This window comes from Pempheris klunzingeri, chromosome 3, assembly GCF_042242105.1.
Source record: "Pempheris klunzingeri isolate RE-2024b chromosome 3, fPemKlu1.hap1, whole genome shotgun sequence".
Taxonomy (NCBI): Eukaryota; Metazoa; Chordata; class Actinopteri; order Acropomatiformes; family Pempheridae; genus Pempheris; species Pempheris klunzingeri.
The window spans coordinates 14941062-14966814 of NC_092014.1; the positions used below are offsets into that span (position 1 = coordinate 14941062).

Consider the following 25753-nt stretch of genomic DNA (forward strand, 5'->3'; position numbering starts at 1 on the left):
TGACCCTTGTGGGTCACTCCTTTATACATATAGAATATGTAAATATATGTAGTGAAATAACATAATGGAGAGCTGTGGAATGCACATATACTTGCCAGACACAAAGTTCTTCCAAAATTAGTTACTTACTATTATTCTGTGAAAGTTTGCCTACGTATCCATACAGACTTACACAGAAATGTATAATCTCATCTCAGAATGAAACAGAAATGCACGTAGCAAAACATTGGCACTCCTACAGTATGTAATTTCCCTAAATGGCTAGAAAGGCACATTTGAAGTGAAAACATTGTTGGGTTTAACTCTGTGTTTGCGTTTAATTTCGATGTAATAGCTGATAACACTCAAGAGACAGAAAAAAACGCAAAGCTATGTCAGTAATTTATTTGTTGGCAAACAACTTTCACTGTTACAACAAATATTAGTTATGAGATCATTCAACTTGGAACCCATACAAAAAGAATAAATAATTAGCAATAATATTGTAATAATAATCATGATCATAATAATTTAAAAAAAGAACCATAAAACAAACCCAGTGCCACTTTATTTACTTTTGCCTAAAGTCAGCTTTCTTTCCTCTAAGCTTGTTTTGCTGTCTTTAAACCAATAAACAGATAAATAAATAATTTCTCTCTTGGGGACATGGAGGGGGCTTGTGGGATACATGTGCAAGCTACACTTCATACACTTATGAAATTTTCCTCCTGAATAAGTAAACATTGGCTTTCCACATTGGACAGTGCTGCTGTGAGCAGAGTTTTCACATCTTCAGTACACATACATGGTGTAATATGGCATTTCACAGGTGGGATCCACCAGTTTTCAAATAGAAGATTTTTTTTTTTTTTCAGTTTAGAGAACAACATTTATTATTCTCTGCATTCTTTTTCTGTACAATTAGATCTCATCCAGCACAGCAAGATAATGTCAATTGGTATTATATTTGGCAATAGAGAGGATATGCTTCATACACCATTGTTTTGTTATACCAAATATCTGGTGTCTTTGTAATATCTTTTTCACTGAGGGTCCTCTTTGTGCCTAAAGGAAGGAAATGCTTTATTCTAAAACAAATGAGATGAGACCCACTTCCAGCAAAGACTAAAACGTAGCATTTCCATAGTAACCATCTCTTTCACAACTTTGTCACTTCATGTTCCCTTCAGTTTTAAATCTACACAGTGGTAAAGTATATAGTAACAATTGATTTGCAAAATGTAAGTGACAGTGGTGTTGCTATAAAAGGACCAGAATGAAGTGTGCGTAGGGTATATGCGTATTAATTAAGGAGTGCTTAACTGTCTCTGTATTTACGAAAGAATGCCATGACAGATTTTTCCTGGCTTGTTCTGCAGTCTACACGTGACCAGAACATATCATGACATTTCAGAACAGTTCCACAGACAAAAGGCTTGCAACTTAAAATTGAAAAATAAAAGACTTGGTCATATGCAACATTTCTATCTGTATCTGTATTCTGTACAATACATAGAAACAGTTTGTGATTTCTTTATAATCCTTTGATAACTGAAAACTTTTACAGAAGAAAGGAGAAGAAACGGAACCCATTCTTTTTTTTAAAACTCAGTCTGTTGTAATATGATCTTCCTTCTTTGTTTTCAGTGAAATACACAGTAGCCGCAGTCACTACAACTTGCAGGAATGTTACACCAGCCCAGACAAAACTCCAGTTTAGCAGATACGGACAGGAAGAGAATTCAGAACATCAGCGTGATATGGTTACAGTTCGGTTGCCCAATAAAATAGTTTTTGGGATGATCGGTAGTGAGGGTATATATCATACATCCTCCACTTGTTTGGCAGGTAGTGGGGCGGAGCCTCTTTAAGGCCAGTTTATGTTGTGAGCACACTCTACCCTTTGGAGGGGTGGAAACGTTTTCCCAGTACGTGTCTTTAAGAGTGAGACAGAGAGACAGACATACAGACAAACAGACAGGCAGCTCCTTTAACCAGGGCTGGGGGCTATGCCCCTGTAGTGGTGGTGGTAGTGGAGACTATATGCTATGATCTGCTAGAGGTCCATATTGGGGAACTTGTAGGGCTTCGGTCAATCCAAGATTCCAAATTAAAGTAACAGGTAGGGTAAAATTACAGAATCCCTCCCCCTTCCTCTCCTTTCCAGGTTAAAAGTTCTATTTCTGTTTGATGTTCCCAGAAAGTCTCTCAGACCCGCCCTCTCAGTCTGCACCATGTATGACAATACATTCAGTCCCTGCTTTCAATTCAACAGCCATACTTCAACCATATTGTCATGAACCATAGTTAAAGTCACACACAGCACATCAGTCCAGGGGCGGGCCAGCTCAGTCTGTCAGTCAACAACACAGAATGTTTTTCGTTGGAAGGTTGGAAGTGTGAAACTGGGCAGGGGAGGGACAGAAGTCTCTTGATTGGCTCTATAGACTGGTAACCAGGTGGGAAGGGTCTATTGGAGGCTCCTCAGGCGACGAATCAGACTCCTCCTTGCTGCCGGACACCATGTATCCATCACTGCCACCACGGCCCATGTGGTAGTAGCTCTGTAGCTCGTGAAGGTGATTCCTGGAGCCCAAGTTTGGCATGCTTTTATAATAGACATCATCCAGCTCTGGAGCAGTGGCACTCTTACAAGGCTGCAGCTCCCCGGAGCTGTCTTCCTCTCCATCTGTTAAACCATTCATCTGCCCATCCGGGAGGTCCGTCAGCACTGGCATGCTGGTGTACAGCGAGTCTCTGTGGTTGGGCGAATGTGTGTGCTCATCAGTATGCTCATTGGTCAGCAGGGGGAAGAAGCTCTCGCTGGTCTCCTGGGGAATGCGCCGTGGTCGGGAGAAGCTGTGGGGGGGTGGCGGAGGTGGAGGGTGGCTGTCTGGTGGAGGAGGCCGTGGCGGCAGGAGCGGAGCATTGGACTCTTCTCTGATAATCTCCAATCCCAGGTTCTCCTCATGAGGGAAGGCTGCAGGGTTGTCCAGCATCATGGGACCATTATCCTCTTTACTGCTGCCCACACACCCACCAACTCCACTGCTGCTGCTGCTGCTGCTACCTCCTGCCATGCTCCCTGAAAGGCAGAAACAGCACTTATAATGTATTTGTGCAATTTTATGCTAGTATGGTGACATGTGGGGACGATTTTTGCACTCCACAGTGGAGATTTGTGTGGTAACTAGTTGTTTTAAAGTGGCTATAATCAATATTTTAGTTGTAACAGTGGTTAAATTGTACATGTTTTATGTGTAATCTGAAAGAGGTTACTCATAGTTACAAACCCACAGAATGACCACCTGACTCTGCAGTTTCCCTCAGTTTTATGGAGGTTTTCATTGTCTTTGAACCCCAGTGGTTTGGTTTGGTTTGGTTCACCATACCACTCTCATCAGCGTCGTTTTCAGGCACAGCAGGCAACTGTTTTCAGCAGAAAACCCCCCATATACCATTGTTCACTACCTGCCCAGCACCAAGCTGCAGACTGGCAAATATAGTGACTTGCTGGGGAACACAGTTGAGCATTTGGAAGCTGAACTGGCAGATATCTGCCTTTGGAGTTGCTGGAGTCCAAGTACAGCAAAATGGAGAGTGAGTTTTGGACTTACATTCACTAGGTGGTCAGAAACACAACTCCAAATGCTGATGTTCCGCAGTACGTGCTGGATTGTAAATAGCCTACCAAGTTTTTCATATTAACTTAGAAGGTGACGATATGTCAGTGTTGTGCTCGCAGGTTGCTTCAGCTGCCCCCAAGTAGCTGAACCAACCTGCAGCTATCAGTTATTGCATGTTTAATCTGTTCATTTGCAACATACATACTCATATTCCTATCAGTGTTATAAATGTTGCCAGCAAAGCACATAGAGGAATCTAAATCTGGCAGTGTTTAATTATTCTTTACAGGAAGCCACCATCAACAATTCCTAGTTGTGTGCTTAGCATCCCTGTCTAGATAAACCAAAAGTGCGTGACTGTCTAAACCGGAAGTTATGTAGATCAAACCAGTCACCTCCATTGGCCATGCTGCTGTTGACCAGCTTGTTCATCAGGTTGTGATTGCGCTCAGTGGTGGCTCTCTCATGGTTGTTGAGGTAGGATGGGATGTAGTTGGAGGTCAGCTCCTTGAGGATCTTCTTCTCTAGGGTCGTCTCCTTGTGGTTGCTGTGGGTGCTGTAGCCGCCACTACGGTCTAGGATCTGGACGCAATCACTCAAGTACTCACTGCTGGCCATGCTGTAGTTGTTGGCATGGTTACCATTAAGAGGGAGTGTATCCATAACACTGGAGTCTCTTGCGTTGTTCAGGATGCCCTCTGAAGAACAAATAATTTAAAAAAAAGTAATAATTATTATGATTCTTAAATAAACTAAGTGGATTTCTCAGAAGAGAGATTTTAATTATTGTTTGATATAGCATGTGCTGTGAATTGAGGATTAAAACGTAGCAATGATAATTTTCTTGGAAGGAAAACTGCTTCAAGCATCCATAATTCATTTAAGAGAAACCTCAGAAGTGCTTTCTTCTCTCAATTACTGCCAGCACTACAGCAATACACAAAAAGAGATTTAGAGTTCTGCAAAATAAGATAAATGTTTTGAAGTGACACTTAAAGTTATTACATTGTGAGTAATTTTAAGGGCAAACCTACTGAATCTCAATTGTAACTCAATTGTCAATTTGCGCATTTGAGCCACAATATTTAAACTAAATGAAATTCAATGGTAATGCATATTTTTTTTAAATATTGTAGATATATTGACCTCAGGAAAATAACTTCTAAATAGAATTCTTTTTTTAGAAAATGAATGGAAACAAGTGTGACAAATCAAATGTATTACATGGACTGATGAAGGATTTGTAAAAAAAAGAAAAAAAAGAGCTTTAGCATGGCTGACAGCCAAACAAAACTACTTTCTGGATGTAGATTGGACTGAAAATGTGAGGCTGAGTGTTTTCAAAGCAAGAAAAGACAGAAGAAAGTCTATGCTATTGAAGTAGTTGAGTATTAATTGAGCCCATACTTGTGTCTCGGTAAGGTGCTAATGGACAGCATTAGAGAGAAGGGAGAAAAGAGACAGATGTGAGTTTAGACATCGAGAGAAACAACTTTTAGCAGCTACAAAATCAATAGTTGCACAGTAATTGGATGCATAATGAAAAATGTTTAACAACCCTGTATTTCAGGGACTTAACTGGCTGCTATGATATGATGTACTATATATTTATCACAGAGAAAACCAAAAAGCATACCTCACAAATGATTTTTAAAACATAGAATATATATATGTATATATATATATATATATAAATATACACACAATAGACATGCATTAAGACAAGAAATACACAAGTCCCATCTGACACATACAAAATTACATTCAAAAATAAGCATGTACTGTATAAAATAATTAACACAAACTAGTACAAACATTTCATGGCTCCCAAGTAGCGTATAAAAGATATAATGAATCTTCAACATATAGTGTGTATCTATAGCAGACAACAATTCAGCATGCAAATTTGTTACAATGCTTTGATAAATCATTAACAGTATTTCTTATCTTCATTTATGTGCTGTGAAAACTGCCCACTGGGTGTCCTCTGTGAAAGATTATTGCAGTTTGATTGATTGCCTCACTTGGGAGCCATAATATAGCTAGATCAGATATGCAGCCAGAAGTGCATCACAATAGCAAACATTTTTAAATTAAATAACCATGCAAAATACATCTAATGTAGTGAAAAAACAACTCTAAGCTAAGTGTTGTATGCTGATAATAGGAACATCAGGCACACCTTGGGTGTTGTACATGCCCACAGCAGGGTTGTTATAGACTGCAGAGTCCCCCAGGAGAGTGTTATAAGGATTGTTAGTACCATGGGGACGAAGGAGAGCATTAGTTATAAGATGATTAGCCATGGCTCCTGGTACAGGCAGATAGAGAGAGAGGAAGAGCAACAGCCAAGTCGAGGGAGGAAGACAGAGGAAAAGCAACAGCCAAGTCAAGAGAGAAAAAGAAAGAAGTACTCAAGAAAAAAAGGGGAGAGATAGAGGTTCAAGGAGAGAGCGTGTAGACGTTGCAGAGTGGAAGTAAGCAAGAAGGAAAAAGAAGGGAGAGTGAGATGGAAAGGGAGTGTGTGGAAGAAAGAGGGAGAGAAGAGGACAAGTGAATCAAACAAGCAAACATAGTTTGAGGTGAAAGCCAAGAAAAAGCTTGACAAGTCATTCTTGCAGCCACTGCATACAGGCCGAGGGAGGGGATGAGAGAGAGACAGAGAGAGACAAACAGAGAGCAGCATAGCTTGGAGAAGATTGTGCTGCAGTTCAACACGCTTGAGCAGAATAGCAGGACTACAGGATAGTTAATGGACAAGTGGACCACAAAAAAGTGTTCTCAGTGCATTTTCTTCCCTAGGTGGGAGACAGATCATGTACACATAAAGACACTGCAGGAAAACAGAAGACAAAAGACCACGGCAGCTCCTGTACATTCATCCTCTCCTCATGTTTCATGAGAATACATGTTTCTCATGTATTCTCTCTCTGTATCAAACAACACAGTACTTATACCACTACTCCTAAGTGTATTTTTATGTCATATATTTTAAAAAACACTGGTCAGAGTGAAAAACCTGAGGCACTAAAGCACCTCTGTGGAGGCATTTATTTTTCTAAGAGGCAAAGATGTTTAGCTAAAAGAAAAATCCCGACATTTTAGTTATCTACAGTTCAGTTCATATTAGTAAAACTGAATTACTGTTGTATTTCCCTGTCAGACACTATACGTTGGCCAGCAGCATGAACTTGGCTAACAAAGTAGAGCCCCAGGTGGAGTAAATAAAAATGGAATGTGGTTCAGAATACTGAGCGAATTTCTGGGAATCAGGGTAGATAAACTGATTATATATATATATATATATATATATATATATATATATATCTCCTATCAGAATATGCCATTCATTCCACCCATCCTTATTCACTCAGTCACTCAGTATGTAGTCATTTCAAATCTACTTGCTAAGTAGCTCTCTGCACTATACATTTAAGTGTGAGGGAAGGAAGAGGCGGGGGTGTCTTAAGCCCTGCCTCACTAAGTGTGTGATAATTCAGGCGCTGACACACACCGTGTCTGCTTTAGCATCCATCTGTCATGCTAACAGCTTATTAGTGGCCTGAGGAAGTGAGGGCCACACCTCGACTTAGAGACTAACAAATGGCACTGTGTGTGTGTGTGCGTGCGCGTGTCAAAATGTCTAGCCATTTGGGTGCCTATGTCCTCATTACCCTGGCCCTCAGACAACTATACTGATGGAATCCATTCTTACTCTGGCGGGACAGCGATAGACAGCTCAAAATACCGTAGAAATACAGTGAACTGAGCCTAATACTCATTTAAAATCTTGGTAACTACAGTAGCCTTCATATAATGAGCTAAGCTAGGGTTCATTATAGAGATTCTCAGGTGAAAAACATTTCTAATGTAGAGGTAAAAACACACTCAAAGTACATTTTAGAAGAAGTAACTTCACCTGAAGTGACACACTACTACATCTGACTAATATTAAAGCATTAATTTAATGCAACTCTGCATAACTGCTGGTGTTCAGCTCAAGATCTGCACACATTCTTTAATTTAAGGTATGATTCAGCCACAAATGACTGTCTTTGAAAAAAAAAGAATAGAAGCTTTCTGTATCTCAGTCAACTCTGCAGTCTGTAGATTTATAATGGGACCACAAACTGATGTTTCAGTTTTGACAAGAGTCTGGTACTAACTCTCCCTTCAGTGAAGTCATCCTTTGAAACAGCAAAAAAGTAGTAAGTGATATTTACACTCTATTCTGCTAATCTTGGACTCCTACCACTTAACTAAATGACAGCGTATGCTGTCTGAGCCTCCCTCTATTAATAAAGTAGATATGGTGACAGTGATGAGGACACAAATGGTAGGTATCCCGTGGTTACCTCTGTTGAGCGTGGCGGAGCTGTTGATGTCTCCAGTGATGAAGGAAGACTCCTGTTTCCTCACAGTGTCATTCCACATTCGCCTGATACGACTCTATACACAGGAGAAAAGAAGCAAGAGAGACAAAGGAGGGGGGGAAACAGAGGTAGAGGTAGGTATGGACAAATACACAGAGGAGTAGCAGTAATGAAGGGGAGGGTGAATAAATGGAAGGTACAGGGACATGTCAAAGGAGAGAAAACGTGACAAAAAAAGTGGGAAAAATATGGTAAGAAAGATAATATATATGGGGGTATGGTGTGCAAAGGAAGAGCAAATTAGTGCAGGAGAGGCAGTAAAGGAAAACGCAAAGCAGCGACCAGCAAGGGAGAAACAGGTGGGGAAAAATAATCACCCGTCAATGCCATTTATACTCCATCTACGTGTGTGTCAGTATCAATATCTGAAGTTGTAAGTCAGGGTTTGGGCTATCTCACTTCCAACACAAAATCCACTTTTTTAAGCCTGCACATATATAACATTCTGACCTAATCACATGTGTGCCACATTAAAAGAGTGTTTTTTCTTTTTTGTTAAAATCCACTGAACTAAATCTAGTTAAAAGTGAACAGCGATAACCCAAGACCCTAATGGCGCGCTCCGGCCTCACCTGAGAGTCTGCTGTGCTGTAGCGTCCAGGTGTGCAGGCAGGTAAGCTCACCTGTGAGCCTGTGGAGTAGCGGCCAGGCGTCCGTGACGTGGTGGTCTTACTGGAGGAGGAGATGGACGTCTCCACGCTCTTGCCGCTGCAGCAGTGAGTACGAAGACATTTGCCGTACTCTTTACGTACCTGCACACGGTGGAGAGAGTTACACACAGACACACTAAGTACATATATAACCCAAAAAGCACAAATGAAGGAGGAGGAACTGATAAATGTTCCATGTTTAACTTGCCCATATTGAAGCATACATCTTAGATGATATAGCCGACCGTAAGAAACAGACTGGAAGAGCTTAACTTGATATAGTGTCCCTGTTCGTTTCTTCTTCTACTCAAATTCCTTGTGCAAACATTAACTCCATAAAAATTTAGACATTAAAGGATTAACTTCATAAACTTTCCCCCCCATCAACATCCACCCCAAATGTTATTATAGCCACGTATCCATCTGAAATGGACATATTCCTTCGGGAGACATATGATGCACTTGTATACACAGAACATCTGCATTTAGATCCCAATCAAGTTAGAACAAATAGGACTGTAATTGCTTTTTAACAAGCCTGTTGGACTGGCAGACGTGTATTGCCACATACTCTGTTTGAACAGCTGTGTGGTGAGTTGCTCCATGCATCTTGGGAGAAACCATGTTGGGCCGCAGCCAAAGAAAACCTCAGCACAGTTCTGAGGACATATCTCTCAGGATACCTGATCCCACGGCCTAACACATACCTAAGTACAAATACACACGCACATACACATTCACGCTGCACTTGTTTACTGGTAGTACACTTAAAACTAAAAATTCTCTGTGGGACGGCAGCCAGACGAGAGTATTAAGAATTTGATGAATTTTCTTTCCATATTCTACTCCTCTTCTATACTCCCAGGCACTGCCAGTGTGTGGGAGACTCTGTAAAAATATCCCAGGATGTGTAGGCTCTTCCTGGAAGCTGTATATAACTCAAATATAAAAAGAGGAACATTTGTACTCACAAATGCATCTAATCCTTTGGGCCAACCAAACCCAAAACATATATAAAGATATAAAGGAGGTCTTTTTTTGTTTGTTTACAAGCCGTGGGCGTTATATCAGTGTGAGCAAAGTTGATGTATGAAATCATAGAAATATTTAGAGGAGTGTAAATATAATCACTTTGCCACTTTGACATCAAAACAGACATATACTGCATTTCCTTTAATTTGAGCTAAATATTATTGAGGACGACCCTCCCTGATGATAAAAAAAAAAAAAAAAAATTTCTTTCTGTTGGGGAAGACAGAAACACTGTAAGACTAACAGCTTGGCTTGTTACCTGCTACAACGAGGCATGACAGACAGCGAAAAAGTGAGAGCGTTGAGCAGCCTGTTGGGTTACAGATTGACCAATCAAAGGTGTGACAGCTCTGCAGATACTTTTGGTGTGTCCCTGCTGATCAATGGTTGCATGCGCGTGCCTGTGTGTGTTTGTATTTGTCTGCCTGTCTATTTCTGTCCAGCTTTGTCTCCCTCACCTTCTTCTGCAGTATGCAGTGAAAGATGAAGATGAACATGCCCTGCAGAGAGTTGAAGATGGTGAAAAGGTAGGCCATGATGACGGTGCTCTCGTTGATGTACATCAGGCCGAAAGCCCAGGTCAGGCCCAGCAAACACAGCAGGGCTATGGCCCCGATCACCCAAGACCTATAGAGGAGGGGAAGTAGTTGAAAGGCTCAGACAATTACTGTATGTCCCATCACTTAAAACTTCATTCAATATCCTACATTCTCATCAATGTCACCATTTGCTATGTCAGATAACATAACAAGTATATATATTAGGTTAGCAGTAACATGAGAGGCGTATCTCTTTCCCTGGATCAGAAAAGCAATTCTGCCAAGTTTTACACATATGGGACCATGAGGTAGGAGAAAAGGGGTTAGAGAGGGTTCATTCACAGTCCCAATGCTATGGGAGTGGGATGGAGAAAACAGTGGGAGGTTTTGCCTAAAAGAATTACACTCTTACAAGAAGGGTGAGAGAATAGAGAGAGAGAGTGGATTTGCTCATCTAGATACCATCTCGAGCAAGGGAGGAGAGGTTATAAGCCAGCTGACGTCAGCCAAGAGAATAGAGAGAGTCAAGGATACAAGACTTTTTTTTTTTTTTCCAGAGTTAGATCCAGACTCTACCACTCACTTCTTGTGCACAAGTACATGACAGAGTGTAAAAGCCATTTCCACAGGCAAAAGTAGGCACTGAAGTCTGTTAGTTCAATTGTGACTATAACAATTTATTGGAATTAAATTTAATAAAAAGTTTTCAAGGCTGTGAACCTCCATTTCAAATAAAGCCTATGCAGAAGTGAGTCATAAAGGCCAAATGTCAGAGGAATCCGGACGAGTCGAGGCATGTGTATGCATTGTAAGTCCTCCCCTGAGCATGTGCATGTGATTGTGCGTGCGGCCAAGTGAGTGGCTCCACTGGGCAGTAAGTAGAGGGACATTACAGCCATTATAAATGACATTTCCCACTAAAGGTCACAGTTTCAGGTCTGCCACAGCCGAGTAGATGGCTGTTAATTTGATTGGCTGACTGGGCAGTGATCACCTCTCATGTGAGGGATGGAGACAAAGAAAGGGGATAAGGAAAGAAGAGGGGGGTGAACTGAGAAAAACACAGAGGGGGGGATATTAGAAGAGTCAGGAGGAAGGAAGAGAGAAAGAGGAGGGAAGTAAGTGAGTGAGACTGAGGTGATTGATTCGATGTTGCCCTCTGTGGCACCATTCAGGCGAGACAGAACCTCCAATAAAGCTCGTCTGACGACCCTCTTCAATAAAGGGTACACTCATCCCTCTCTTTTCCATCCCTTCATTCCACCTCTTCCTCCAGTGCTCCCTTGAGTCATGGTTTCTTTATCAGCTCTGTTTCCCCTCATTCACATCTCACCATTATAATATTTCAATAGCACATTAAGTCTATAGGTCATAGGAGCTCACAAATCACACATCAACAAGTAATCCATTTTACAAGGCAGGTTAATGGTTAATTTAGGGATATGCATAGACTCTAGGTAGGTTCAACAGACAAACAAGACGGCAAGAAAACCAATGAAAAATGTCTCCAGGAAGACGAAAGGCATCCTGATTGGAGAGTGGCCTTACCAGAGCCAATCCACAACAAAGACAACTTATGATGGCTTGGAGTTAAAGAGACAAAGAAAACAAAAGGAAGAAAAATAATAAGAAAAAAGGGGCATGATGATGATTAACAAGTACACGAACCACTATAAGACAAGACTAATGAAGTGAAATAGATTAAAATCTATTCAGCCTTTAGTGTGCTCAGAATGAAGAGGGAAAGTCATTAAAAAGGAAAAAAAAAAAGATTCAAAAGCATCATATTCTAAATCGTTCTTTGATTTTCATCTTTCATCAGGCTTTTTGATTACATTCCCCTGAACTGCACTGAAGCAAAGATCAGCTGGTTTCTGAAACGCTTCCCACTTGAAGTCCTACTTAAAAACTGCTGTCATGAAAGATACATTGGCAGTAATATTTAAAGGATAAATCAAAGGAGTAAGCCATTTTGTGATTTACGTTATAAATTCTGAGCTGCGCCTCAGTAAGGCGTTGCGCTGCGAGCCACAGCATATTGTTTGAATTAGACTGAGCCTTTTGTCTTAAGCTGCACTGGAACGACAAATAACAAAATCCTGATTAGTTAGATTAGTAGACAGAGTTTCAGCGTCTAGTGAGAGTGAAGTCATATTTTAGGACATTCTCTAAGGGAGATATGGGTAATAAAATCAGGACTGAGAATTATAATATGATAAATGCAATGAGGAACATCTTGAAATGATGTAAGACAAAGGTGAAATCTGCTTCATCGGACAAAAAAAAAAAAAAAAAAAAAGGACATTGCTGGACATTTGGGAAATACATTTATTTGCTTTCTTGCTGAGAATTTGATTAGAAGATGGATGCAGCAGCCACTCTGTAAAGTCTGTAAGTCAGTAAATGTGAAGTTAAAGCCAGCAGCCTAGCTAAGCTTAGTCTTAAAACCGGAAAACAGCCAGCTGGGCGGTGTTTACGGGGAAGTAAATCTAAAGCTCGCTTGATTAAATTTTTTTCCTTGTACTGAAAGTTGCGTGCGCGACTATTTGTTTCCCTTCTAAGGAATAGTCTAGCACATTACTTCCCCTAAAACCACAACTTGTTATTCTTTCATTACACTGTACATATCGAACAAACAAGACATGTTAAATTGTGAGCTGCTGATAGAACTTTGTTGTCTTCAGAGAGAAAAGCTGCAAAGTTCTAGGTATTGGCTATTTTGGTCACCTATTTCCCCTTGTTTCCAGTCTTCATGCTAAGCTAAGCTAACCGACTCCTGGCTCCAGCTATACATTGAACAGGCAGATTTGAGAGTGCTATCAATCTTCTGATTTAGCTCTCGGCAACACAGCAATTAAGCGTATTTCCCTCCAATCTAACCCGCAGACGCAAGCATGCGTAATCACAGCACTTTTAAAACCAGGCGTGATGGTGTGATGGCAGGACTGTGTGCATACATGCACTTACTTGATGTTGTCCAGACATCCAGAGTCTGGTTTGAGAATGGCCGTATGATGGAACATCTTATAAAGAGCGATACCGAGGAAGATTACGTTCAGCTGAAACACACAGACACACGCACATACAAGTTAATATTCTGCAGCAACAAGCCTAATTAAAGACACAATGTCACCACAACAATTCACTCACAGGCAGGGCATATCATTTCATTTTCCCTTCCAGCAGTAATTGGCTTGGGGACACAGTATCAGCCCACAATCAACAGCCTTTTATGTGCTCAAAATACAGCAGCTTGAGCATCGGGGAAAATACAGTAGTCATTACATCCATTGAGGATCATTGTTACAATAGAAATCCAATTCTCACAGATGCTGTCTATTCCATTGCCCTGCTAATGCATAGATGGGGCAGTTTAATACTGACTGTCTGCACTGTTGTGCTGGCTCTTTGTGGCTATATATGTTACCAATGGGCATCGAGTCAAAATAGAGAAATCCCACCTGCACCAATCCCACTTACAGCCCCCGTTAGATCAGTGATAGCCTGCCTGACATTTCTTAAATGAGAACAGAGCATCAGTGTACATGCTGACATTCACCTAATTGGGAGCATCATTCCCAAACACTGCTTTTTATATATTCTTCTTCTTCTTTTTCTGTCTGTGTGTCTGCCTACTCTACTAAATTAGCACGGCCGAGAGGAAGTACAGCACCCGGATCATCAAAAAGTGCCTAACAGCGACATCACTTTTGTTGCGCTCTTATCATAATCTGCGGTTTGTGTGCTACACCCTATGTCCAAAGGTTTCCAGTTTGTTGAGAGTTAATCCGCAAGTGGGAATGATTAAGTTGACATGTAATGTTCCTTCTGCTTCCACTTATACTGCTGAGGAGCTCAGGCATACCTTGCGGGAGATTAACGAACACCCTAATGTAACCCGTCGTTCCTGCACAAACACATGGCAGCCATGTCTACTTTGTACATGCAGTGCTATGTCGAGTGTGTGTGAGCATGCATGTATGTGCATCTCACCATAATGATCAGCGTAGCAGGGCCTATGAAGCTCCAGATAAAGTATGTGTCCAATCGCAGCCAGCACCTAGAGGGACAGAGACAGGGAGAGAGAGGGAGAGAGAGAGAGAGAGAGAGAGAAAAAGTGAGCACAAGGGACAGACAGTGAGAGAGAGAGAGAGAGAGACGGAGAGAGAGAGAGAGATCATGCATGAGAAACAGGGAAGACGAACAGAAGAGGTAAAACACGTAGGGATTAAAAACATGCTCTAGTCTCAGATGGATGTAGGGTAGCAAGGATTTACCGTCAGAGGACAGGACATGCATCATAGTTACACACACACAAAGAAAGACACGCACATGTACACACACACACACACACACACACACACAAAAGAGGTAAGGAGGAAAAAAAAAACTGGTACATTACATGACATACAGTATGTCAAATCCCAACAGAGGGAGGACAAAAGGCATGGGGGGGGGGTGAAAAAGTGAAAGAGATGAAGAACAGTGAAAAAGGTGTTGCAGGATGAAGGAAATAGACTGTTCACACACCTCAAACATACATCACACACAGAGGAGGAGACAGCGAGGGATGAGGACCTGTGATAAATAAACCTTTACTTCCCCCTTAGGGCACAGATATATGACACGGCCACATCCGGTCGCAAAAATATGACATGGCTGTGTTCATTTGAATACTGAGTTATGGATGCAGCCCTCATACTGGGCTATTTATGGAGTCTGGGAATGGCTGTGGTGAGGTTAAAAGGAGAGAGGAGGGACACACACACACACACACACACACACACACACACACACACACACACACACACACACACACACACACACACACACACACACACACACACACACACACACACACACACACTCATAATATATACACACAAACATGCACATACACATTCAGAGACAGGAGACATGCATGAACACACATTACCACACGCGCACACAAACACACACACATTCATTTTCTTGGTTGTAAAAGATATACTGCTGTATGCTAAATTATATTGCCCCAAACATCTTCACTCATCAATCGCAGCAAGCAGGGGAGTTAAAAAAAAACACCCCAGAGTGCCCTCCACTGAGGTCAGAACCAACGGGTTGCAGAAAAAGGTGCCAGAGAAAAACCGCTGGAGCAAATGGCCGACTGATTCATGACCAGCTGCTTTTGAATTATTAATCTTTCAATTTCCACCACATTAGAGAGCCCTCCATTATGGGTCCTTGCCTGTGTCACTGTATCCACCATTAGGGCTCCTTTGCTAAGTCATAGCGACCTTCATTATGGGAGGTGAATGAGACTCAGTGCCACTGGCGACTATGGGGGAGAATGGGGTGCATTATGTGACAAGGTGACACAGCAGGAATGGCAGATGATATTTTCAGAGGTTTTGGTCTCAACGTGTTATGTCAAACATGATAAGGGGCAACATTTTCAGAGCTGGTCTGATTAATGAGTCATATAACTTATTTTCTGTTTTTTACTTTGCTATCAAAATACTTCTCCTATTCAACTTCATTACAAACACATGAGGCATGAGGCAATTAAAAACAGAACCATTGATTGGTTGAGTGACATATTATTTCAAAATGCAAGAAAATACAAGTAAATATTTTTCGGTGACGTGAATCTTTTACACCCTCATTGATTAGTGCAATTTGTGTGATAGGCTCTATGTTATTCTCCCAACACATACCACTTCTTCTTGCATTTTTACTGTTAAACCACAGCAACTGTCTCAAGACAAGTCTCCCAGTCTCTTAGCTAATGGCATGCAGTCTGATTATTCATCCAGCACTTGGCATTCAGACTCTCATGTTTTAATGATAATCCCACAATGAAATATTAATCTAAGTGGCATAAGGATTGGTGTGGCTTGACGGTTAAACGCCGCTAAATTCTTCTTCCTCTACGTCTTCAAACCTTTACGAGGTGATGTGTAGTTAGTGGAAAGCGGCAGCGGCAACTAGAAAAGGCCTCAAGAGCAGCAGAGAACGTGAGCATTTGAGCATGTGAATCATTTAACAGTCCTATAGTGTCCTGTCACTTTTCACTTCCTGTATAGAGCTGCTCATTTATTAGCAATTGATGGTAGAGATTTTTTTTAATGCAAAATCCACACTGTTAATGTGCTCTTTATGATTTCATACAGTTATGGAACAAAGGGGATGTCACTGGCTGTGCACCAGATACATTATATGCACATAATATGCTTATGCACTGCTTAACTGAATGGAGTGGACAAGTCATGCTTGTAAAAGTGTTAATATGCTCACTCTGGTGTATTTATAGGTGGCCTACTATGCATGTACTTCATATGAATGAGATGCTGGCTGCCTTTTCTTGGATTCACCCTATGACTTGGGGTTGGATAAGTCAAGCATGCATGAATACGTTACCATGTGCTCTTCATGTATGTGTTCATTCCACTCACCATTCTGCACTTCCTCTAGGGAAGCCTGCTTTTTTTTTTTTTTTGAGCCCACACAAGTGCAAACCAGTATGGCTGTGTGTGCACACCCTGACAGACTACTCCAGCACTTCCGTCTCCATCCCTCCATTCTCACACTCTCACACTTAAACCATTCCTTTTCTCCCCCCAATCTGCTCCACTGTGAATCCCTTCCTTCTGTCCATTAAATCCTTCCATATTCACACACTGTCACTGCTGTGCTCATGCAGGCACTCTGTGGTGCATCCTCCCCTGCTTGTCCCCATACTTCCCCCTCTTCCTTGCATCTCTCCCCTCTCGACCTCTCTGAACTGTATTGATGCTTCAGAAGTGCCACAGCTTGTGGAGTCCACTGTGACAGACGCAGCCAAAATGACAGCAGGCACTCCAGCCTCCCTCCCTTCTTCCCGCGCCCCATCATCCATCCTTCATTCATGCTCTGCTCTCTTCGCCACCCCTCTATCCTTACACTCGGTCAGTGCCGTAGCTCCTGTAGTCCACTGCAGCGGAGACGGCAACTATGACAGCGGGCACCCCATATCCTGCCAGGTAGAAGTACTTAGTCCTGGAGTGTTCGCTCTCAAACACCTCTACCAGCATGATGTAGAGCTGCACTCCTTCCAGGAACATCCAGGTGAAGGCTGCCAAGAAGAAGAAATGGAGCAAGGCTGCAAAGACCGCACAAGCAATCTGGTGATGGAAAGAAAAGATGGAGGATTTTAAAAATTACAGTAGCACTACACACAATATTGCTCAGAGAATATTTAATGTGGTAGACACTTGCACTGATGAGTTAAAAAGTGGGAAAAAGACACAAACTCGAAAGGCGATAAGGGAACAGTACAAGTCAGACAAAAAAAACATTTATCATATTCACATAAGGAATGAAATGTGAGGAATTAAAGATTGGGCTGCAAATACTGGAACAGACCAAAAAGGGAGAGGATAGAGTAAATAGAAACTCACAATCATAACAATAATTACAGGTGACAGACTGACTCAAAATCACTTCAAAGACAGCAATATTAGTTGAGCCCTGTCACACTTTCCTCCACGTCTACAAGTCATCTAAGAAGATAAATGAAAAAAATATAAGTGACAAGTTGGTGCTGCAGCCCCTGCTGATTGACCACATTTCAAATAAAAATAACAAAGTACTTCGAAAAGGGGCTGAGAGAAAGAGAAGGGTGGTGGTGGTGGTGGGGGGTGTTAGTGAGAAGGGCTAACATCTCAGCAACACTGGAAAATACAATGTGATTTTTGTCAATGCTAAGGATGAACAAAAATGAGTGGAGCTGATGCAAAAATGAGTCAGCAGATTGGTATGAAAGAGACAAAGCAGATATAAAATCCGACACACTTCCGAGCCTGGAAAAAGCCAGCAATAACATCAGTGTAGGTTCTAAATAGAGCTGAACTGGATGTTTTAAGTGAACTACCTACTCAAAACATTGTACAAGTTCTTAATTTAGTTTTTTTTGTGAAATGGTAATTATTAATATCAACAAGGTATTACCAGGAACATATAGAGCAAATATCTAACTAAAATGGAAGGAGTCTCTGTCTGTCTGTCTGTCTGTCTGTCTGTCCTGTCATTTTCTCGCCAGCCGTTCATCTAACAGCTACAGCTCGCTCTCCATCGCTCACTACAGTGTTTTCAAGAACAGATGAGAAAAGAGAGACCAGAGATGTTACATCGTAGCAAAATCAAACATTTCAAGCATCAGGAATTTCAAAAAGAATATGGGCTTTATCCATAGACAGTGAATGGGCCTTTGCCTTCATTGAGGCATAAAATGCTTTTGTGAGCTTTTGCACCCAAATGACGAGTGTACTCTAACATTGCTATAGAACGCAATGTCATAGCAGCGGTATTGCTCAGGACCCTAGGAAGTGCAGTGTCCACTGTGAAGTTGTTTGCATGAGCAGTTTTCGAGGATGTCAAGGAATCATTTGCGAACAGGCACATTTTAAACGGCACTGCACTAGTCAAATAAAAATTAGAACATTAGTACCCACCAGCGGTTATAGAGTCACACTGAAATTGAGTGAATGGATTTTAAATCACATTGTTAGTAGCCAGTGAATAGTGACGGATGAAAGGGATGTAAAAGAGTTAGAGAGGCAGATGATAAAATACTTAGAAAACCCAGTGAGAGAGTCTCCTGAATGTAAAAAAAGACAAAAAAACAGAGCAGCAAAGGATGAGCAGTAGGAAAATGAAAGAGGGGTATCAAACCTGAAACCGCATTAACAATTTAGGCAATAGGACGGGAAGAAAAGAGGAGTGCTTAAGAAGAGAGGGCGAGGAAAGAATGAGCAGGGAGATCTAGCCCATCATGTTCATGGCTATGTTCTAATCTAAAGAGTCACTCCTAAATCACTGAATGGGAAAGCTAACAGACAGACTTTTATAATGGAGGGGTTTGCAGTAAGAGACAATTACCTAATGTCTGAGAGACAATGAGTTTAGGGGGCGAGGGAGTCACTCATTTCCATTTCTAATGATCGCAGAGTGTAGCTTACACACACAAAGACACGCACGCACACACAGGTAAAAGAAAAAAAAAAAAAAAAAAGAAAAGAAAAAAGTGGCTGCTCATGCAAAGTCATTTAGTTTTCCTGCTGGAATTACTGGCTTAACCGGCTGCGAGCTAAGTGACGCTGAGGATGTTAATGGAGGTCACAAATAGTCACCAGTAATTAACAGAAGAGCGGCACACACAAATACAGCGGCGCACATACATACAAAGAAACATGATCCCCTCCAACACAAACACACACACACACACAGACAAAGAAAAATGCACAACCCTGTCAAAATACATTCTATCAATTTGTTTTGTCTTTTCATTTGCAATGTTTGAATGTTTTCTCATTGGACCTTCAGCCGGACACAAAGGCCTGAGGCTGCATTAAAGCTTGTTGAATACTATGGAGGAAATAAAGGATACAGCCCTGAGCACTTCCTCCCCCCAGACATACACTATTACGTAATGATTCAACCAGCTCACAGACAAAGAAAGCATACGCTACCTAGCCACGCTGTGCACACACATAGTACATAGTACTAAGACGATGACGGGAACAGGATTTCCAACAGTCTGTGCTGATTCTATTTCAGTGACCTTGCCCAGAGGAATTAAAGGAGGATGTCTCATCTCAGAATCTGACCAAACGATTTTTGTGTAAGTGCTTGCACCCAAGTGAGGTTTAAAGTCCTAATCCATGATTGGCGTATTCAATGCGGACCATATGGATTATACAACATTGGCTGTGATTGGAATGCAGACCATGTGGACTCTGATGGCTGGAGCCAAAACAGCACTGTACATTATTAGGGATGGAGCTTGATATTGCTTGGTTCGCTGATATGTAATAATTGCTTCACAAATTGTAGCTCAGTGATTTTAAAAAACCTCCACACTCTCTGTGGGCAAGACTATTTGTTGTGGGTGTCTTTGCAGTTAAGGATGTATTTGAAAATGTCTCAAACATCTCTATTCCACACGTAATAAAATATAATATTAGAACGCGACACACTAAGTTTAATTTATTAGCTTGTGTAAATTGCATTCCATATGGTATGAAGCTCAACCAGCCACTAAATACACGCACAAGACATTTCACAAGCTAACACCTTAAGCTGACAGCTAATAAATGGGCTTGTTGGCTCATAACAGAGGTCAAGGTCTTCTTTCCATATAGCTATAGATTTTTTTTATTGGACTTCCTCTTATGCAGTTGTGAGCAGCAAAGTAGTACTGTAATAGAAGGTCCCAATCTGGTAAGGTTTGGGTTGTGGGGGGTGAGAAGCAGAACGAGACCAATTAGTTCATAACTACTGAAGTTACTTTAGCCCTAATTGCACACACTTCAGTGGCTGCAGAGAGCAGCATAGCTGTCAGAATCACATTTAACAACATTTCCACCATCCAGTCCACTAGAGCCAGTTAACATGCTACTGTAAAGAAGGTGTCAGAGGTTGAGAGGTTTGGCCATCACCAATAACCGCTATGACCATAGAGATGTAAAGCATGCTGCATTCATGACCAGTTATCAGTTTTTAGTTAAACGCAGAGCTGACTCTGAAGAAGAAGGATCACTATGTGTTACTTGACATTCTGATGCAGACAATGATATACAGCCAGTTCATACTGACACAGTGACCCAGAATAAACCCCAAGGTTGGTCTGAATGTCAACATGAGTCTTCTGACCTGGCCTGAACCCTGCTCACAAGCTGTTTACAACATGGTACTCTAGAGTAATTTTCAGGTTTGACGTGAACAAATGTTTCTACAGCAACTGAAATTAGATGAAATTTCTATACACTTATTATAAATCTATATATTACATATTGGCAGAATGTACTTCACAAACAAAGAATTCTGCTCCTTTCAGTCTCAGAGATACTTGAAAATTATTGATTGCAGAGCATTAACTTTTCATAAGAAGATCAGATAAAGAAAGTCAGTGACAACATTTTTCTTTCATGATCAATATCCAGACAAAGTGTTGCAAAATCACTTTAACAGAACTTAACTTCTGTTAACCATACAGGCCTGGATTTATACAGGGTAATTTTACAGTTTATCAATGATGTGTGCACACTCGGGTCTTGTGTGATCTCGATGTCGGCACTCTATAGGAATGGACAAATGCAGGGTGAACCCATATTCACAATCCTGCCTCTTATGGGCATTGTTCGCGAAAGATTTACTGTTCAGCAAACATCCTCCTCACAACCAACAGGATTTCCAGGCAAAAGGCATAGACTGCAGCTACTGTAGCCTGAGGGGGGAAATGACTAAGAAAAACAACTGAAGACTGAAGCACAGCATAAACGTCATCAGAGCTAAAACAAAGCTAATAGCTTTAATATGTTATCTGGCCAATAAGCAAGTCTGTGTAATGTACACATACACACTGCATTGTAAAATACTTCTGTGGAACAGACCAAATAACAGGAAGATTTGTTTTTTTTGTACCCTACATATTTATTATATTTAAGGCAATTTGCCGTTCAAGAAGTACAATAACCTACCTGTGCTAATTGACTAATGTTAGAACGATGTTTTAGTCTCTTTTTCTGCCTTGGTTGATAATCCTTTCTGAATTAGCCACAAACTGTTATACAGTTAATCTGAGGAAGCTCCTAGTGCTCAGTATAGTAATGATGTCATGGAAAACTGAGCAGTTTCAGTAGAGACAAAGGCGGCATGATATGATTTTGCTGGTTTTTCCTTTAACAATTTATGAGAAAAAAAAAGTTGTATAATCCAGGCTGGTTTGAATACACAGATATGGTTTGTTTAACAACCACCCAGAGAAACTTCTGTTTTCGATTTATTCCGGGAACACTGCATGTACCAAATGTGCTGTTTCTTATTCGTGTAGCAGAAATGTGGTCAACCACTGACAGCAAGTTAGTAAACATTTCACAATTTACTCTGCCAACAATGCAGTATGATCAGTGGTATTGGTCAGTGGACAGTTATGCCAAGCCTGCGCCAACCCAGCATGAATAATGAGGCACATTTTGAAAAGTGGCCTATGTGCAAAATATTTGTTTTTATTGATCTATTTTAACTATTCATTCTAATAAAAGTGGACTGTCTATACCCTTTAGGCAAAGATTATGCAAGCACACATGTTGTACATTGTACACACACAGACGCACACACAAAGAAAATCCCGCCCTTCTTACCGGCTGATCGGCCCTGTTGATCCCGACCAGGAACAGTGACTCAGCGATGAAGAGGCTGATACAGAGGTTCTTGTGGATGGTGTTGCGGTCACTCTGCAGCCCACGGAAGAAGCAAAAGGTGAAGATGCAGATAAGTAGGCAAACCAGCGACAACAGGATCCCCACCCATGTGATGACATCCAGGAGCAGGTCGTGCATGCTGTCTGCTTTCTGTGGGAAAGTGCAAAAAAAAAAGAGACAATCTTAAGTGGGTTATCTAATAGCCAATTATAGCTGCTATATTTAGCTCGGATTAGCCTTGGTTTGCTAAAAACATACATGAGTCATGTTGTTGTAACATGAAACATACTGTATGAGCCGACAAACATCCCCCCCTCCCCTGACTGATGTGAGTCTGGCTCTGTGTCGCGGAGCGTTCAGGGCCACAGCGTTACGCTGTGTTGCACAGGTGTGCTGGCTCTATCCATCAGTGTCCTGCAACCTGGCAGGCAGAGCAATGTTCAACATAGCACTGCTGTGATGGATCTACTGCTCAAATCCTCACACTGTGTTCGCAAAGGGCTGCCAAGCTAGCTCTGACCATGACCCCTTTAGAAGTAACACACATCCTCTGGCCCAGAGGGAGAGACTGGGTGTCACACAATATCCAGAGTTACAAGAGCCGATTTGTGAGAAGGAACTTGGTCTTAACGTAACAAAAGAGGAGACAAAAAGTACTTATCCCACACACGGCGCGACAATGGGATTTTTATCCACCGCCCACATGGCTCATGGATATCAAAATAAATTAGCAACTTCACCTTCTGAACAATCAAATATAATTTTTATAATAAAATAGGACCGGCAGCTTTTGCCTCTGATGTAGATTTCTATGGTAAATTAATATGCATCTGTTTTAGTGATCCACAACTCCATAGACTGAATGTTTTAAAGTGCATATATTTTTGTCAAGTCAATGCCATCATCTGGCTTGACGAGCCAATTGTAAAATTTCTTCTGCCAAGTATGATTACTCACTACTGGAGAGTCTGGAGAGTGATAATCTATTTTCCAGATGTTGTGGTCTCTTTCTCTTCCTTCCTTCCCCTTTTTTTAGAGTCTGTTGACCAGCCTTGCCAGCCCCGGCTAATCAAATGATGAACAACTGACCCTTTGATCCTGCCCATCCCCCTCTGGCAGACACAGCAGAATAAACGCCTACCTTGACCTCCACATGGGCCATGAGCACCGCAAAGCTGGTGAGGTGTGTGCAGGAGCAGCTGGTGTGTGTGCGATTGGTAGCCAGCAGACGACAGTCCTGTGTAGACCAGAATCCCGTCATGGTGCGCTTGGAGTAGCTCCAGAACGAACAGTTGGGATTGAAGTTCTCTTCCGAATGCTATGGGCAAGGGAGGGGGAGGAAGGGAGAGAGAGTGAGAGAGAGAAGACGAGGCCGCGAGGAAGAAATCGTGAGAGACAGCGACGAAAAGGAGGAGGGGTGGGGGTACAGGAAGACGCAGAACAGATACTTAGTCATGGGGAGGTAGGAGGTAGAAACGGGAGTGGTGGGAGAGCCAAAAAAAGTGAGAAAAATGGTGGGAGGTAATGGTGGAGAAAGGAATGGAGAGGAAGAAACACAGAGAGGGAGTCAAGCACACACAACAACAAAACAACAAACAGAAGGGACAGAATGCGAGAGTGCAGCAACAAATAAACATAGAGCCATGGCAGGAGGTGACAGTGCTGCGTCCGTGCTTGTTGTGTGAGATTCTTGAGTGTAAGAGCTGTTTGTGTTGTGTAAACTGATGAAGCTGTGTGTGTTGGGTTTGTTAAGTTACTCTCAAAATGAGCAAGTGAAATCGTGAGGACTTTTTTGCTGCCAACAAGCTGGATCACCAACTGGAACAGCATTTGCTGCATTGAGCACCACAATTCATTCAGTATGAAGTACTGTGGAATTATACCTTAATTCGGTCTGTAATTATTATTAACACCAGAGCTGTTCTTCGTTGGCATCTGGAGCGAGTCAGTGACATAAGTCTAGGAAATCAAGCCCACAGCAGTGAGGGCCAATTCAAGTCTAAGGTCCTCGTTTTTGGGAGCATGACAGTCTCAAGTCGAAGGAGGGAGCATCCGTTACTCTATATTTATCTTACTGCCAACAAATTCCACGAAAAGACATGCATTAGTTCATTTCTCAATACCTTCCAACCTCATCTCAATACTGTGGTACTTAGGCCCAATCATTCCAAAGGAAGACTAAATGATCTTTAAAAATGAGCCAAAATTTAAGTTTCCTTTTTTTTCCATTAAGGTTGAATAATTTCCTGAAACAGCTGGGCACAGTGGGTTTTAGCAAACAAGGAGTAAATAGTGCATTTGCTCTGAACTATTTTTGGCGGTGGATTAACACACATTTGCTGCTCTAGTAAGTATTTATAGCACCAGAATGATGTATATGAAATTGAATCAAGCATCCATGTTCATTCTAATATGAGAACATGTCACCCAGTGCTACAGTGTGGCTCCGTTATGCGTTTTTCTAAAAGTTTTTGGACAACAATGGAGGTCTACGCCACAGAGGAACAAAGAATTTCAAGTTTGACCATATTTGTTAGTAGGTTAGTGGTTTTAGTCTTTTCATGGGATTTATTATAAATAAAAAAAATATTACCAGCCTTATCTGTTAACCTCAATTTCAGTGCCATTATCAAACAGCAAGATTTTTTTTATTGTTTACAAAAACAGTCACTTTCTTACCTGCAGGTGTTTGACAGTGAAGACCACTGGCTCAGACAGGTAAACCTTATTGCTCTCCTTGTTAATGGATGCTGTGATGACCGGGGAGTTGACGATAACAGAGTAATTAGGGTAGACCGCCTCACTGCTCAGTCTAACGCTTGCATTCTCTGTGGACAGGTAGGAACCCAAGTTCCTGTACAGGACAAAGGCCATCCTGATCTCACCTGGAAGAAGACACAAAGGTTCATGGAGGAGGCGCAACTTGAGAATTGTTGGCTTAAACCAAGATGACAGAATAGATGAAGGATGTGAGAAAGAGCGAGAGATTACATGTGGGAAAAATCATTGCAAGTGCGATAGACAGAGGGAGAGAGATAGAGAGAGAGGGGTCATAGACCTCATAATGAGAGTGAGAGGAAGAGAAGATGTGAGATTTCTCTTCTACCGTTTCTGCCGTGTTGCTTGAGAGTGCTGGCTGACAGCTGGATGGAGTTTCCATGTAGTTCTGACTGAGGAAATGTCAGGTCTGCGAGGTTCCCATCCGTGCTCAGCCTCGCCACTTCCAGCTCTGGAATACATGCACACACACACACACCATAATGTCAAGTC

General features: G+C 41.6%; 1 protein-coding gene across 1 annotated transcript in view; it reads right to left on the reverse strand.

Annotated features, from left to right (window-relative positions):
- Positions 1 to 413: 413 nt before the first annotated feature.
- adgrl3.1 (adhesion G protein-coupled receptor L3.1) overlaps positions 414 to 25753 on the reverse strand; it is a 93323-nt gene continuing 67983 nt past the window's right edge. Inside the window, exons 12-25 of the mRNA XM_070854726.1 lie at positions 25590 to 25712; positions 25163 to 25368; positions 23625 to 23801; positions 22424 to 22633; positions 17184 to 17404; positions 14253 to 14319; positions 13227 to 13318; positions 10179 to 10347; positions 8611 to 8790; positions 7961 to 8054; positions 5788 to 5916; positions 5013 to 5030; positions 4001 to 4303; positions 414 to 3064 (exon numbers count right to left, since the gene is read on the reverse strand). Coding sequence (XP_070710827.1) covers positions 2421 to 3064; positions 4001 to 4303; positions 5013 to 5030; positions 5788 to 5916; positions 7961 to 8054; positions 8611 to 8790; positions 10179 to 10347; positions 13227 to 13318; positions 14253 to 14319; positions 17184 to 17404; positions 22424 to 22633; positions 23625 to 23801; positions 25163 to 25368; positions 25590 to 25712 — 2633 coding nt within the window. The 3' untranslated portion in view covers positions 414 to 2420. The remainder of the gene's footprint in view (positions 3065 to 4000; positions 4304 to 5012; positions 5031 to 5787; positions 5917 to 7960; positions 8055 to 8610; positions 8791 to 10178; positions 10348 to 13226; positions 13319 to 14252; positions 14320 to 17183; positions 17405 to 22423; positions 22634 to 23624; positions 23802 to 25162; positions 25369 to 25589; positions 25713 to 25753) is intronic.